General features: G+C 37.2%; 1 protein-coding gene across 6 annotated transcripts in view; it reads right to left on the bottom strand.

The window, feature by feature from the left end:
- Window positions 1-16,198, bottom strand: part of LOC150088181 (rho guanine nucleotide exchange factor 10-like protein) — a 465,691-nt gene that overhangs the window by 260,215 nt on the left and 189,278 nt on the right. For all 6 annotated transcript variants that reach the window (XM_090369366.1, XM_090369362.1, XM_090369365.1 and 3 more), the window contains 2 exons: window positions 12,572-12,688; window positions 12,352-12,444 (listed from right to left, as the gene is read on the bottom strand). In XM_090369366.1, the coding sequence (XP_090225492.1) occupies window positions 12,352-12,444; window positions 12,572-12,688 (210 nt within the window). The remainder of the gene's footprint in view (window positions 1-12,351; window positions 12,445-12,571; window positions 12,689-16,198) is intronic.

Genomic DNA, 16,198 nt, shown 5'->3' with positions numbered 1-16,198 from the left:
TTTAAATACTGTCTCAGACCTCCATAGTCGCCTTTACGAGAGCAAAAACCCTTCCCTTTACACCTGATGGTAGTCACCTCTTTGAGTAAATCCCACTTGGGCACATTGTTATCACTGCCACCTAGTGGTTCCTTTATCTGCAGATTCTTAATGCATGAATAATCATGGCTGAAAACAAGATCAAGAGTATTACTCCCTCTAGTTGCCTTCTGAACATGCTGATGTAGAAAACAATCATCCAATAAATCCACAAAAGCCTTGCTGGCATAACACAACCCATGTGTTTACTTGTACCGCAATGACTCCCATCAATCTCTGAAATAACCTGCATCTTGTTTTCCAGGCTTCTGCCCATTTGAATAAAAGCACTGCAAGAATCACTTTCACCTCTGCCAGCGGTTACTGTTAATATATTAATCCATGTATCCCCCCCCCCCAAGCTAGCAGTTTAATGAACCAACTAATACTGCCTCGATAGCATCAGCAAATATTCTTGCACCCTTTCTGTTTAAATGTATCCCGTCCCTGTAGAACCAGTCTCTCCTGTTAACAAGCACAGACCACGCTGAGAAAAATTCAATCCCTTGAGCCTTGAACAATCTCTCCAGGGCCGACAAGGCTCACATCATATACTCCCTCCTATCGTGTCTGGGCAGGATTGCAGACACTTTCAAATACAACCCTAATTCACGGCTTTTTTTCAACAGTGACCTGTACTTGTTAAGTAATTCTGCCGGTCTCCTACTCTTAATATCATTAGTGCCATCATAGACAACAATATCACCTTTTGCGCCCTTAAAAGATAATATCTGCTGTACAACGTCATCAATATTTGCCCCTGGCAGACATACTCTGGTCCTGTTCCACCTATCCTTTTTACACAATATGTTTCCTGTTTCCCTGAGAATAGAGTCACCAACAACTACTAGTACCTGTGGGACCAGCTCATTTTGCCTTGGGGGTTAGCCGCTGTGTTGCATGATGATCAAGTGCAAGCTCTGGCATTGGTGCGGGCAGATGAGAGCTTGATGGGCCCCTAATTTAGATCCTACGAGGGCATCCACCCTGTCTTTCAAGCTCTCATATAGGCCCATAACAATGCTGAGTTCTTGCCTTATTTCCTCACACTCTTTGCATCACGCACACACAAAGACATTTCCCTTGGCAATATCATATCCCTTACCTGATTGCTCTACAAACATCAAACAAGCAGTACATTTTAAAAGGCTGTGATTCAAAGGGCAACTGCTCCCCTCGGTTCTCCCCTGAGCCACAGCACTCCCATTAGCTTGAGCCTTTTGCTTTGCTGCTCTGGTCTGAGTCATGATTTCTATTCAAGTTCAATAAAATTTCAATACAAAATATAACCCTAAACCTATATTCCAATGCAGTTATAACACTATATATATATATATTTTTTTTTTTTTTTTTTTCCAGTATTGAGTAATATCTCAGAGTTTTGTTATATAACTTCCATATCGAGTGTGTATTAATCAATAATGTTACGTTTGTAAAATCTTAAGTCGTTATATGTATTTAGTTAAAAAAAGTGCAATTTAATTGACAATGAAGTTTATCAAGATTAATAAATTTTACTGATTAACTGATAATATTATATATTATACTAAGCTAACGATATCTAGTACGGGATATAGCACTGTATCGTATAACAATGGCAGCAAGTTACGAACAGTAAATTTAAGGACACTACATATTAACTTCTAAAATCTTGCTCTCTAAATTCAGAATAAACCAAGGATCTTGACAAGGTCTATAAGCTACTTATAGAAAATAATTTAATATAACAATAAAGTCAATAAAGGCTAAACATAGCTAAAAACTTCACGTTCGGCAGAGCTGCAAAACTTGTAAAACATGTGGATTGGATACCCTTACTGATACTAAGTAATAACCCACAAAATCTCTATCGAAGTTAAAAATTAAACTAGGTATTGTAACTAGGAATATAAAGCTACTCTAGAAAATAAATTAATATACCAATTTATGTTAATAAAACAGAAAAAAAAAAAAATTGCTCTATTAGCCAGACCGTAAAAACTTTGCCTGCGCAAGGCTACTCTCGTTCCCAAAGCCAATGTCCAACTTTTCCAGTTCCTGTTGCAGCAGCATACTGGCATTACTATTATTATCAACCCTGCAAACCTTTGTATCATCTGCAAACTTTGATTGTATCTTCATCAATATCATTAATAAATATACAAAATAACAATGGGCCCAACACCAAACCATGGGGTACACCAATAATAACATTAGTTTATAAAAGTTGTATCCATTGATTACCACTCTATCTTCTCCCACTCACCCATCCTTTTATACATTGTAGCAACTTGCCTTTAATGCCATACTGCTTCAATTTGTACAGTTGTCTTCCATGTGCAACAGTATCAAAAGCTTTCCTGAAATCCAAGTAAATATGCAAAATCCAAGTAAATGATATCAAATTTTTTTTCTGTGACCATGTCATAGTATCCAATTAAATTGGTCAGACAAGACTTCCCCTTAAGAAATCCCACATCAGTACACTGTGATCACTGTCACCTAGTGGTTCCTTTATCTATAAATACTTAATGCATGAATAATCACCTGCTGATAATCAGATCAAGATATTACTACCTCTGGTTGCCTCTCTAACATGCTACGCTACTGTAGAAAACAATCATCCAATAAATCTACAAAAGTCTTACTAGTGTGCGAGTGACCAACCCACTAGATCCAGTCAATATCTGGAAAGTTAAAATCCCCATTATAAGACACTGATATACTGGCCCACTATTTCTCTGTATAATTGTTCATTGTACTGATCAGAGTCATTAGGCCTATAGTAAACTCGTATCCTCATATTTGCTTTCCCAGTGCTCATGTCACACCAAACTGACTCAACATTACACTGTCCATCAGGCGCCTCCGTAGCCAGGTGGGCAGGAGCAGCAGTGCGTAGCACATGCTTCTTGATTAAACCGGGGTTCGAGCCCATGACCACCAAATATGGAGGATGCGGAAAGGTCAGGGAATGACCACCGCATATCCTCAGAGCAATATGGCCTTAGTTGCTAATGCTCCTTAAAAAAAAAAACAAACAAACAAACACTGTCCATCTATGTCAACTGGATGCACTTCCTTAGATTTTATGTGTTTCTAACTAACAGCATAAAAAGCTCTTCCCTTCCTATCCTTTCTGTACTCCCCAAATTCCAATTCTGCATTCCTTATATCTGTGAAACACTGTGTCTCTGATATCCCAACAGTATCTGCTTTTGATGTCTTGACTAGCACTTCAAATTCATCAAATTTATTTACTATACTCCTAGCATTTGTATACATGCACCTATTCTTAATCTTACACAGCCCATGTATTTACTTGTTTCATGACTCCCAGCAGCCCTGAAATCCCCAGCAACTTGCTTTCCTGGCTGCTGCTCATTCCAATACAAGCAGTGCAAGAATCACTTTCACCTCTGGCTGTGGCTACTGTTCATTATTACAGGTGTATAAGGCCTTGAATCAGTTGAGCACGCTGAATTCTGATGGGATCCTTCCACTTGTTCAGATTACGAACCTAAGGGGGCATAAATTCAAATTAAGAAAAGACAGATGTAGAATAGATGTGCGGAAATTTGCCTTTAGCCAGTGGGTGGTTAATTGCTGGAACAAACTTCCATCTGTCGTGGAAGTTGATAGGTTGAATAAATTTAGGGAGGAACTGGACAGGCATTTGGAGGGAATGGAATTGTGTGGATTTTTTTTTTTTTTTTGGCTGATGCTGCATAAGCTCATACACTTGCTTTCTTGCATCACATGCCACTACTACTACTCTGTGAATGCCCCACAAGCTAGCAGTTTTTTGACCCATCTAACTTTGCCTCGATAGCATCAGCAAATATTCTTGCACCCTTTCTATTTAAGTTTATCCCATCCCAGTAGAAGCAATCTCTCCTGTTAAAAAGCACAGATCATGCTGATAAAATTTCTACCTCATAAGCCTTGCACAGTCTCTCCAGGGCCGAATTGATTGACAATGCTCTCATCCCATGCTTCCTCCTATCGGGTCTGGGCAGGATTGCAGACACTTTCAAATTTAACCCTAACTCTCAACTTTTTTTTTTTTTTCAACATTGACCTGTACTTGTTAAGTAAATCCGCAGATATTCTGCATTTAATGTCATTAGTGTCAACTTGCAGAATGATATCAACTTTTGTGCCCTTATATGATGATACAAAGTTATCAACTTTTGCCCCTGTCAGACACCCTGGCACTATTCCACATATCCTTTTTGCACAATATATTTCCTGTTTCCCTGACAATTGAGTCACTGACAATAACTAGTTCCTGTGGGACCAGTGTATTCTGCACCGAAGATTGTAGCCGTGTTATCTGGTGCACAAGAGTGATCTGGCGTTGAGTTGAGCTGAGAGCTTAATGGACCCCATTTTAATTCCTTCGAGGGCATCTACCACAGTCTTCAAACTCTCATAGATGCCCATCAGAACGCTGAGTTGGCACCTAATTTCTTCACATTCTTTGCACCTAACACACACACACACACACACACACACACACACACACACACACACACACACACACACACACACACACACACACAAAGACATCCTTCATGATTAGATCACGTCCTGTTCTAGAAAGGTCTGCAAAGATCTCACATTTTGCAAATTTTTTTAGACTGTGATGCATTTCAGAATCACCCCCTTCAGTTCTCCCCCAAACCACAGCACTGCCTCTACTTTTTGCACATTGCTTTGCTGCTCTAGTTTGGGGCATGACTTCCATTTAAATACAATTTAATTAACAATAAAAATTTATAAGATCTATAAATTTAATTGATTAATTGACGATTCTATACTAAGCTAACAGATTCTTAATACAGTGCTAAGTATTACGCTATCAAGTTTGAGATATACATTAGGCTATTCCTTATCTAATATACCACAACAATGATATCAAGTTTCAAACGGTAAAAGTTTTACCGATACTAAATAATAATATAAACATCTAAATTTAAAATAAACTCAGTATATTAACTAGAAATATAAAGCTACTTCTAGGAAATAAATTAATAAGCCAATTAAGTCAATAAAACAGAAAAATTTAAGAAAACTTCTCTATTAGCTGGAGCCATAATCATCCAATAAATCCACAAAAGTCTTGCTAGTCTGTGAGTGACCAACCCACAAATTCCAGTCAATATCTGGAAAGTTTAAATCCTGCATTAATTAGACATTCTGATTTACTGGTCAACTATTTCTCTGTACAGTTGTTTGTTATACTCATCAGAGTCATTAGGCCTATGACTCACTTCTACTCTCATTTTTGTTTTCCCAATGCTTATGTCATACCAAATTGACTCAACATTGCACTAGCCACTGATGTCAACTGGATGCACTGCCTTAGATTTTATGTGCTTCTTAATTAAGAAAATAACCCCTCCTATCCTCTTTCTGTATACATTACATTCCTCATGTTCTGCATCCCTGAGTGACACCATGTCTCTGATATCCCAACAATGTCTGCATCTGAAATCTTGAGTATCACCAAATTTATTTATATATTCCTAGCTAGTTTAAATGGAAGTATACATGCACCTGTTCTTACTATTAGTTACCCTAACACAACCCATATGTTTACTTGTTTCATGATGATGCAAAGCAGTCCTTGAAATCCCCAGTACCTTGCTTTCAAGGCTGCTGCTCATTCCAAAATAGAAGCAGTGCAAGAATCACTTTCACCTCTGCATATTGTTAATCTATTAGTCTGCGTATGCCCACATACTAGCAGTTTTCTGGCAAACCTAACATTGCCTCGATAGCATCAGCAATATACCATCTTCTTGCACCCTTTCTATTTAAGGGTATTCTATCCTTGTAGGAGCAGTCTCTCCTGTTAACAAGCACAAACCATGCTGACAAAAATTCTACCTTATGAACCTTGCACAATCTCTCCAGGACGAAACTGAGTGACAAGGCTCTCATCATATATTTCCTCCAATAGTGTCTGCGCAGAACTGTGGACACTTTCAAATTTAACCCAAACTCTCAACTTTTTTTCAACGTTTCCCTGTACTTGTTAAGTAAATCTACAGATTTTCTACTCTTAATGTCATTTAGTTCCACAGTACAATGATATCACCTTTTTTGCACCCTTAAAAGATGACATCTGCTCTACAATGTCAACTTTTGTTTCTGGTAGACTTACCCTGGTCCTATTCCCTATCCTACTGCACAATATATTTTCCATTTCCCCAACAATAGAGCTATCGACAACAACTACCTCCTGTGGGACAAGCACATTCTGCTTTGGGGTTGCCACTATGTTGTTTGATGATCAAGACTTGGGAGGTGCAAGCATATGTAGGAGATTGTAGCTTCCAAAATTGTGGATTATGTTGATTTATGCTGTAGCCTAGTGGTCAGGCGCGCGGGTGCATAAGTACACGTGCCTTGAGTGACCGGGGTTCAAGCCCGTGACTGCTGAATATGGTGCTGTATCTTGTAAACTCCTCTGACTGTTTGGTCGTCCCAGAGTATAAACAGAAAATTTATTTATTTTATTTATTTTAGAGAAACAGCTAATAACGGCAATGGGTCTATAACGAGGTGGAATGTTCACAAACTGTAGTAGCACAGTGCCATTTGTCAGGGGAATAATTTTTGAAATGAAGCATATTAAATACACTGAGCAGCAACTCTAGAGAAAAGTCTTTTTAGCTATTTAATCACAATATATTTCGATATTGTATGGAGTTGCTTCCCCTGTATTTTTAATAATGCTTGATGAAGCTTGTGGATTGTGAATTGCATCAAGTTATATGGTTACAATTTGTCACCCTTCCTTTAATGGAATTAATTTGGATACTTATGGCTCATCTGCTGTTATGGCCATCACACAACTGTATGTTTAAAGCAGTGCATGAGGGGTGGGTTTTTTTTTTTTTTTTTTTGCTTTCAGAATGATTTCATTCTGATGCATATGGTTTTATGTGTAAAAGTCAAATATTAATAACAGGCTGTTCCAGATTGCAGTAAAAGGTATGATATAAATTAATAGTCTGTAAAAATTTGAATTTGACATGTTAGTTTAATTAGTTTCTTCAGTGCAGGTAAGAAACTGCAAAAAATTATTTATATAAATAAAACAAATAGGCATGATGTGCCACAAAGCATATACTGCATTCAAAATGCACACAAACACTCAAGTGCCATAATGCACTTGAGTGATCATTCTTAGGCATTTAACCAACGAGAGCTGTAAAAAATAAAAAAAAAAAAAAAGGCACATGAACTTAACAACTACTCAGTATCAGCACACTGTTGACTGCTTTTCAGTAAAGTTTAACTTTTGTTTATAGACCAGGCACACAGTTTTATCTGTTCTTTACTTTTGTTGAAGTTAGTTTATGCACATGAATAAATTTTTTTATAAAATTTTCATTTACAGCTCAGCCCAAAAATAACATGTTCGCTTTTGGTAATTAATTTCAAAATTTTAAATTTCGAACTTTATGTATGTATTTTCAGAATGCTGGGAATGTAAGAATTTTTTTCGGCATTCCAAAAATTAGAACATTGAATGAGTTTTCTCACATTTAGGTGGCAGCGAACACGTTAATGATTAATTTGATACAGTTTTAAGGAATTTTGTTCTTTCCAGGAAACTTGTCATTTTGTCTGCCACATTGGTTAATTCATTTCCATTAATTCCATTATGGCTTGGTGTCCAACAAAAATGAATGTTTCACTGTTTCACTATGAGAAAACAAAATATTTTGAATTTTAATGCCAGGTAAGGTGAGGAGTGCACTCAAGGAATCTATATAAATATATTATATTTTCTTACACTGAACTGTTTCTAATGATAGTTCTATTGTTGCTGCTAATTCTGCCATGAAGATGACATTCCACAGGAATTTTTTTTTTTTTTTTTTTAATGAAAACTCAAAACATGAAAGGTATGAGAACCTACAGTACTTAGTACCATGCGTGGGTTGACAAGATACCTCTTGACATTAGACTTGAATGTCTGTAGACTGTCATTTTCAGGAAATGGGGGAAGGGAGGTTGTTCAGAAGACAGAAGTTGAAGGAATAAATGAGGAGGAAGAAGAAGAAATGTTCGTTCTGGGAGTTTGAACTGTTCAGTAAAAGGATGCTGACTAGCTGCAGCATGTATTCATACTGGTTTGAAAAAGAGATGAGTAATTATAGAAGCTAATTCAGAAGAACAGTGTCCATGGAAGTCCCCCCTCCCCTTGTTAGTTGTTGGCGCATCAGCTTCTATGGCCATAAAGCACCTCCCAAAGTTTTTTGCAGTTTTTACTGTGATCCAAGCCAGAGGCGGGAATCAAACCCACGACCTTTGGGTTGCCAGGCAGGCACTTTACCTACCTGGCTAGCCTGGTCGGCATCCATGGAAGTACATACAGAAAAAGCACAGCAGAAACAGAATGTCTATGAGACAGAGAGTGGAGAGCCTTTGTAAGAGATGGGTCATTAATTAACCTAAGTGCATTCATTTGAATGAAACCTAGAAGCCTGAGAGAGGTCATGGGGGCACCACCCCAGTTGTGGGAACAATATTCCATGGTAGGACAGATTTGAGATTGTACAGAGTGAGTAGCTGTTTAGAAGAAAAGTAATGTCGAGAGTGAAAGAGAAAAACAAGTTTTTTCAGGTACAGAGGAAGCAATGTTTGAAATGCTTATGTGAAGAGAGACTACAAGTCAAGGTAATCCTTAATAGAGATACATGATCTTGTCTAGAAATCTGGGTGTCATCGAAGATAAGAACACTGATGGCTCAGAACATTGAAGATATTTCTGACCCATCAGTGTTGAGTGGTATAAAGTCTGAAAGTTGGGATCAATGAACAGATGTAGCTGTTGCATGACTAAGGCAGGTAATATACTTTTGCTCCAAATCAGCAAGGAAAAGTCACAAGAGGGTGCACATATAGTCCAGGGGTGGTAGCAAGTGCTATAGTGATAACTCAATTTAGTCAAAGGTCAACAATTAGTCTTTTAAATAGTCTCTGTGGGCATTATACAAATTTTCCCATTGTGGAGAAAATTGCTTTCCACTGGGATGTCCTGGAATGGACTGAAGCTGAAGAATATTGCAGAACTAGCTGTTTACATCTGATGTTTAAAGGTGGTCCACTGAACTCTAGGCATAAGTTGTGTACTATGAAAGTTAAACTCAATGTAACAAGGCATTATAGGTTTAAGAGTATAAATAATCTATAAAATATTGGTGTAAATACACCATAGATCACTCTTAAAGGGCAAAAAACTATGTTTGTAGTGTAAAAGGGCATCATTTTATCTGTCTCATATTGAGCTCCTCCTTCACAACGAGTTTCCATGTATTGCACTACCGTGAATAAGTAACGCTTCACTAAAAGAGAAGACTATTGTTACTTATTCTCAGTGGGCAGGTATCCTGGTATTGCAGACATGCAATACCAGGATACCTGCCCACTCACCAATGAAAGGCCAACAAGCCTTCAAACAGTGCCGTCTGGGTGGTTGTGCCCACTGAGAATAAGTAACAATAGTCTTCTCTTTTAGTGAAGCATTGCTTATTCAAGGTAGTGCTACATGGAAACTCGTGTAGGAGGAGCTCAATATGAGACAGATAAAATGATGCCCTTTTACACTACAGATATAGTTTTTTGCCGTTTAAGAGTGATCCATGGTGTATTTACACCTATATTATATAAACTGTGCACTAGAATATGTGCAAAAGGCTCCTGCAGAAATATGTATCGCTATGGTGACCAGGATCTAAACACGGGAAAACACTTTTCTTGACAGAATCACATACACGAACTCTCAATGAACAGATGTAGCTGTTCATATTAAGGTTCAATACAAATGGAGAGTACATAGTTTGACTCTGAAAGAACTAAATTATGTTGAGTTTTTCATGCAGACAGCTCTTATTTGATGGATATGTTCAAGAAATATTAACTTTATTCTAAATATTAATCCTGAAAATTTCATGTTTGAAATTTTTAGTATTACTAGAAATCTATAATTCTAGGACTGACAGGAATAGTTTGCCCTTGTGAGAAAGAACGATAAAAGTTTCTCAATGTTTTCTGTCCTATGTTCTTTGGTTAGTACAAGTGCAATCACTGGTATCATTTAGAAATAGATGCAAAGTAATCTTCAAATGTATCTTAGGAATTTTTTATGTGCTAATAATTCTGAAAAATTTAAGTGTTGCTATGCCAACATAAGAAACATCCATACCCAATCTTGATCACCTTGCATTTTTGTCCAAATGGTAGCCAAGCATTTGGATTTGTGCCAAAGCTATTGGCCCCAACTTTTGCCCATCTCTGTTCCCACCTCTGTCAAAATCAGATGGTTCTATTGCCACTTCACTCAAGGATAAAGCTGACCTGCTAGCATTCCATTTTCCTTCCAACTCATGTATTAATGATCTTGGTAAAACACCTCCCACCATTTCCAACATGCTCCAATCAATGCCTCCTGTGGTCTTCCATCAAAAGGATGTTGGAAGGATTCTGATGAATCTGGTACTAAGAAAGCTCCCTGCCTGGATGTTATTTCTCCACTTGTTCTCAAAACCTGTGCTCCTGAACTTACTCCTGTTCTGTGTCACCTCTTTTCCCTTTCTAATTCCATGGGTGTTTTTCCTTCTGCTTGGAAATTTGCTCATATCCAGCCAGTTCCTAAGAAGGGTGACAAATCCCTCCCATCCAATTATCGTCCCATTGCAATTACTTCTAATATTTCTAAAGTAATGGAGAAATCAATTAATCGCCAACTCAAACTATCTAGAAACCTTCCATCTGATCAACGATCGCTAGTATGGATTCCATCAGTGTTGATCCACTGGTGATATTCTGGCTTATGTTACCCATCTATGGACAAATTCAATGGAAAATTTTGGTGAAACTCAAGCAGTTACTCTTGACATTTCAAAGGCTTTTGATCATGTTTGGCATAAAGGTCTTCTAAATAAGCTTCCATCTTATGGTTTGCCAACTGTTTTTTTGTAATTGGGTATCCAGATTGCTCTCTGACCACTCACTGCGGGTGATGGTAGATGGCTCTGTCTTCTAACTTCTCCACTAATGCTCATGTTCCCCAAGGTTCAGTTCTTTCTCCCTCTTTTTTTCCTTTTGTATATTAATGACTTTCTTCCATTGACCGGAAAGCCTATCCACAGTTTTGCTGATGATAGCACACCTTCCAATTTGAGAAACCTTGCCCTGCTCAAACAGCTTCAACTTCGCGAATATCCACTACCAATTCTTTAAATGCCGATCTCCAGGTAATTCTCCAGTGGGACAAGATAATTTAGTTGATTTCAATCCTTCTAAAACTGTCCTGTCTAATATCTCGCAAAAAGGATTCTTCTGCTACTATGCTTATCTTCGACGACACTCCGATTTCTAGGCAAGATCATATATCTCTATTGGGGATTACCCTGACTGCTAATCTCTCCTGGTATAAGCACATTACAAATATTGCTTCCTCTGCATCTAAAAAAACTGGGGTTTCTCTTTTGCTCTCTGTGTTGTTTTTCTTCCAAACAGCTGTTCACTTTGTACAAATTGCGACTTTCCCTACCATGAAATATTGTTCCCACATCTGGGGGCAGTGCCCCCAAAACCTCTCTCAGGCTTCTAGATTCCAAACAAAAGAGGGCAGCAGTTAGGTTAATTAAAGACTCATCTCTAACAGAGTCTCTTCAATTCTCTGTCTCGTATATGTTCTGTTTCTGCTGCAAGCCTTTTCTGTATATACTTCCATGGGTACTGCTCTTCTGGATTGGCTTCTATAATTCCCGCTCTCTCTTTTAGAGCAGTCTGAACACATGCTGCAATCAGCCAACATCCTTTCACTGTCCAACTTCAAACTCACAGAACCAACTTTTCGTCTTCCTCGTTTATTCATTCAACTTCTGTTTTCTAAACAACCTTCCTTCATATGTATTTCCTGAAAATTACAATCTACAGAAGTTCAAGTCTAATGTCAACAAATATCTTCTTTCATGTTCTCAACCTCCAACCCATGCATGGTACTAAGTAGTACAGGTGGGTTAAGTACTATATGTTTTGGGTTTACATAAAAAAAAAAAAAAGAAAAAAAAAAAAAGAAAAAAAAAAAAAAAAAGAGAGGAAAAAAAAAGGTTTAAAAAAAGAAAAAGAAAAAAATTCAAGATTTGAAAGCATAACATCTAAAATAATGTGATGACAAGCTTCAAAATATTTTCTGAGTTTACTTTTTAATATACAGTATAAACAGATATAGAATGTACAAATATTTTTGTACAAAAAACCTACCTGTAATAAGAGAATGAATTGAGGAAACCTCTGTACAGGTTTTACCATTAAACCAAAAAATGAAAGGCGATCAGGACTTGTAATCTGCTTTACCTGGTAAGAGCAGTAAAATACATTCAAAAATAAAAACAAGGCTCAATTGATGGGGGAAATCACTATTCTCTGGAATTATTACTATTGCGAATATTATTATTACTAGTTTATAAGATGTACAACTCACCTTTAGGAAATCAGCAAATGCAGATTTATTTTTGGATGCCTGTTTGGCAGTTTCCATAGCAGTAGAAAAATTATTAATGAAATCACTGTATATATCAAGAACCATATTTTTTGAAAACTGAAAGGGGAAAAAAAAAAAAAATATATATATATATATATATATATAAAATAATATTTAAAATGTAATTTTTTTTTCAAGGAGATTACATATGAAAGCTCTCTAACAGAACAATAATTACATATACTTGAAATACAGGGCAGTTATAATTATACTGTATCACTTTGGGATCCTGTCGACAAAACACAATTAACTGCAGAGAGTTAATATTTGGAATACGCAATATCAAGACAATTCAGAAACAAATGAGGTGGGTGGATTGATCTAAAACATTAGAGCAAAATTGATGCTGCTCTCTAGTATAAAAATCTGTTCAGATTATAGTGTGCATACATCACAGATTATACATATCTTCAGTGATCAAAATTTTCAGTGTGGTAATGATCAAGCTGATGTTCAGAAGAGGTATAGATCATGCTGATGTTCAGAAATACACTGTCAGTTGCTCACTAAATTTCCCACAGAAAATGTTCATATGCCATCCTGCAAATAAAATAAGCAAAGCAATTGGCAAATTAAGCATTCACTGGAAATGTGTCAAGAAGTAAATATGTCAATAGGTGAACAATATGCTGTAGTACCCAAACTGGTATGAAAAGTTGTGCACAAGAAGTCTGTCTTGTGTACTCGATTATAGGAGAGTGAAAAAAAAATGAGCAAAGGAACTAAATCTGGCTGCAAGATGGGATCACCATAAGTAGGAAGCATCACTTCCACATTTATTCTTGGTAACTATTGTTATGGAAGCAGGGATTATTTTATGCAATATGGGCAGGTGAAATAAGACTAGGGGTGTCTTCCAGGAGCAAAAGTGGTGATACCGAAGAACGATTATCATCCTTTAAGGGTACAAAAGGTGACACTGTTATACATTCTAGTCCTGGTGATGTTAAGCATAAGCATTCTAAGGTCTTACTTAACAAGTATGAGGTGACAATGAGAAAATGTCATAATTTAGAGATGAATTTAAAAGTGTCTGGAATTTTGTCATGACATGATAGGAGGGAGTTTGTGATAAGGGCCTTGTCAATCACAATTCAGCCCTGGAGAGACTCTGCAAGACTCATGGAGTAAGTAGCTTAGTAAATCTTTCCTCAGCATGTCAGTGCTTGTTAATGGACTGGACTGTTTTTACAGAAATGAGATATACTTAAAAGGAGGAGGGGCAAGAATATTTGCCAATGATGTCGAGGCAGTGTTAGATGGATCAGGAAACGGTTAGTCTGGTGGGGGGAGGAATACCCGGACTAATGATTTAACAATAGCCATAAGAAGAGATGGAAATTATTTGTGTATTACTTCTATTTTTACATGCAGTAGCTCAAAAAGCAAGGGAAGGGAGGAAGCATTATAAGGTCTGCTTAGAGTCCACATGGGACTGGTAATTACGAGAGCTGTGTAAGAGTTATTAAGAACACAGACAAGTACACACATTTACTTCCTTATACACTAATGCTAGGAGTACAGTGAATAAATTGATATTTTTGAATTATTAGTTAAATCATCAAAAGTTGACACTTCAGATGTAACAAAAACATGATATCACTACGATACTGGGAATGGAAAATTCAAATATGGTGATTATAACTTGTAGGGAAAAAGACAAACATGACAAGAAGTCATGTTTAACAAACACTGAGAAAACAAATAACGACTGGAGTCTGTTGAAGGCCAAATGGCTGTGGAGAGCATCGTGAACAACTATACAGACAAATAGAGTGGGCCAACAACTTTGGCTGCCAGGTGTGGCTTGGAGAAGCTCTGGACTTCTGTAGCTCCTGCAAAGGGATAAGTTTTCCTTGAAATTTCATCATTTTTGATTAGTTCAAGTATTAATTTGTGCTTTACAAATAGATTAAATAGGCTTATTAGTGTTCTTTAGCTTATTTTTTAAATTTAGCTAGTGATTTTGTAAGTTACAACTCGCTACTTATACCTATCGTGCGGTGTTTTGGTGGGACTATTATAGTATAACCAGTAGCTCAGAAGAATAATAGGGTTTAAATTGTAATAAATATTTTGAAGGTCTGAATCACCTTTTGGGCATATGTCTTTTGTATTTTATCATATTTTTGATTAGTTAATGTATTAATTTGTTTTACAAATATATTAAATAGGCTTAGTAGCATTCGTTAGCTTATTTTGAAATTTAGCTAGTGACTTTGTAAGTTACAAACTTGCTACTTGTACCGCTATTGTATTGGTGTTTTGGCTGAAATATCATAGCGTAACCAGTAGTGCAGAACAATAATAAAGTTTTAATTGTAATAAATAAGTATTCTGAAGGTTTTAATCAAATTTGGGCATATCTCTTTTGTATTTAGCTAAGATTCTAACTAATTTAACATTGTGATTGTACAGTATAGCGTAAAACTGCAATAACACATATAGCAGAATACATATTATTGCATTAGCTTAGTATAGTATTGTATCGTCAAGTATAGTATAGTACATTTATCAATTAAATTTATTAACCTTATTCATTAAATCATACTTAAAAGGGAATCATGGCCCAGACTAGAGCAGCAAAACAACCTGCACAAAGTAGCTGGAGTGCTGTTGCTTCGTGGAGATCCAAAGGGAGCAATTCTCTAACGCATTACAGTCTAAAAAAAAAAAAATGTGCAACTTGTGAAATATTTGCGGACCTTTCTGGAATGGGACATGATATTGCCAAGGGGTATGTCTTTTTGTGTGTGTGTGTGTGTGTGTGTGTGTGTGCGCGCGCTCTCAATGTAAGCAGCATGAAGAAGTTAGGGGCTAACTCAGCATTGTTATAGGACTTCATGAGAGCTTGAAGAACAGGGTAGGTGCCCTCAAAGAATTTAAGGTGGAGAAACCCATCAAGCTCTCAGCTTCCCACATCAACAGCAGAGCTTGCACCTGATCATCAGGCAACACAGTGGCAACCTGCAGAGCAATGTGCGCTAGTCCCTCAGGAGCTAGTTATTGTTGGTGACTATTGTCAGGGAAATGGGAAATATATTGTGTAAAAAGGATAGGTGGAATAGGACTAGGATACGTCTGTCAGTGGCAAAGGTTGATAACGTTGAAGACAAGATATCTTTTGAGGGCACAAAGGGTGATATTTCTGTACACGTCGGCACTAATGACAGTAAGATTAGGAGATCTGCAGACTTACTTAACAAGTACAGGTCAATGTTGAAAAAAAGTCGCAAGTTAGGACTAAATTTGAAAGTGTCTGCAATTCTACCCAGACAGAATAGGAGGGAGTATATGTGAGAGCCTTGTCAATCAATTCGACCCCAGAGAGACTGCGCAAGGCTCATGGGGTAGAATTTTTATCAGCGTGGTATCTGCTTGTTAACAAGAGAGATTGTTTCTACAGGGATGGAACACACTTAAACAGAAAGGGGGAAAGAATATTTGATGATGCCATGGAAGCAGTGTTAGGTAGGTCAGAAAACTGCTAGCTTAGGGGGATTCACAGACTAATAGATTAACGGTAGACACAGGCGGAGGTGAAAGTGATTCTTGCACTGCTTCTTA

This window comes from Mastigoproctus giganteus, chromosome 3 (assembly GCF_048544385.1).
Source record: "Mastigoproctus giganteus isolate SK-2022 chromosome 3, ASM4854438v1, whole genome shotgun sequence".
NCBI classification, from domain to species: domain Eukaryota; kingdom Metazoa; phylum Arthropoda; class Arachnida; order Uropygi; family Thelyphonidae; genus Mastigoproctus; species Mastigoproctus giganteus.
This window is presented reverse-complemented; position numbering and strand designations above follow the sequence as displayed.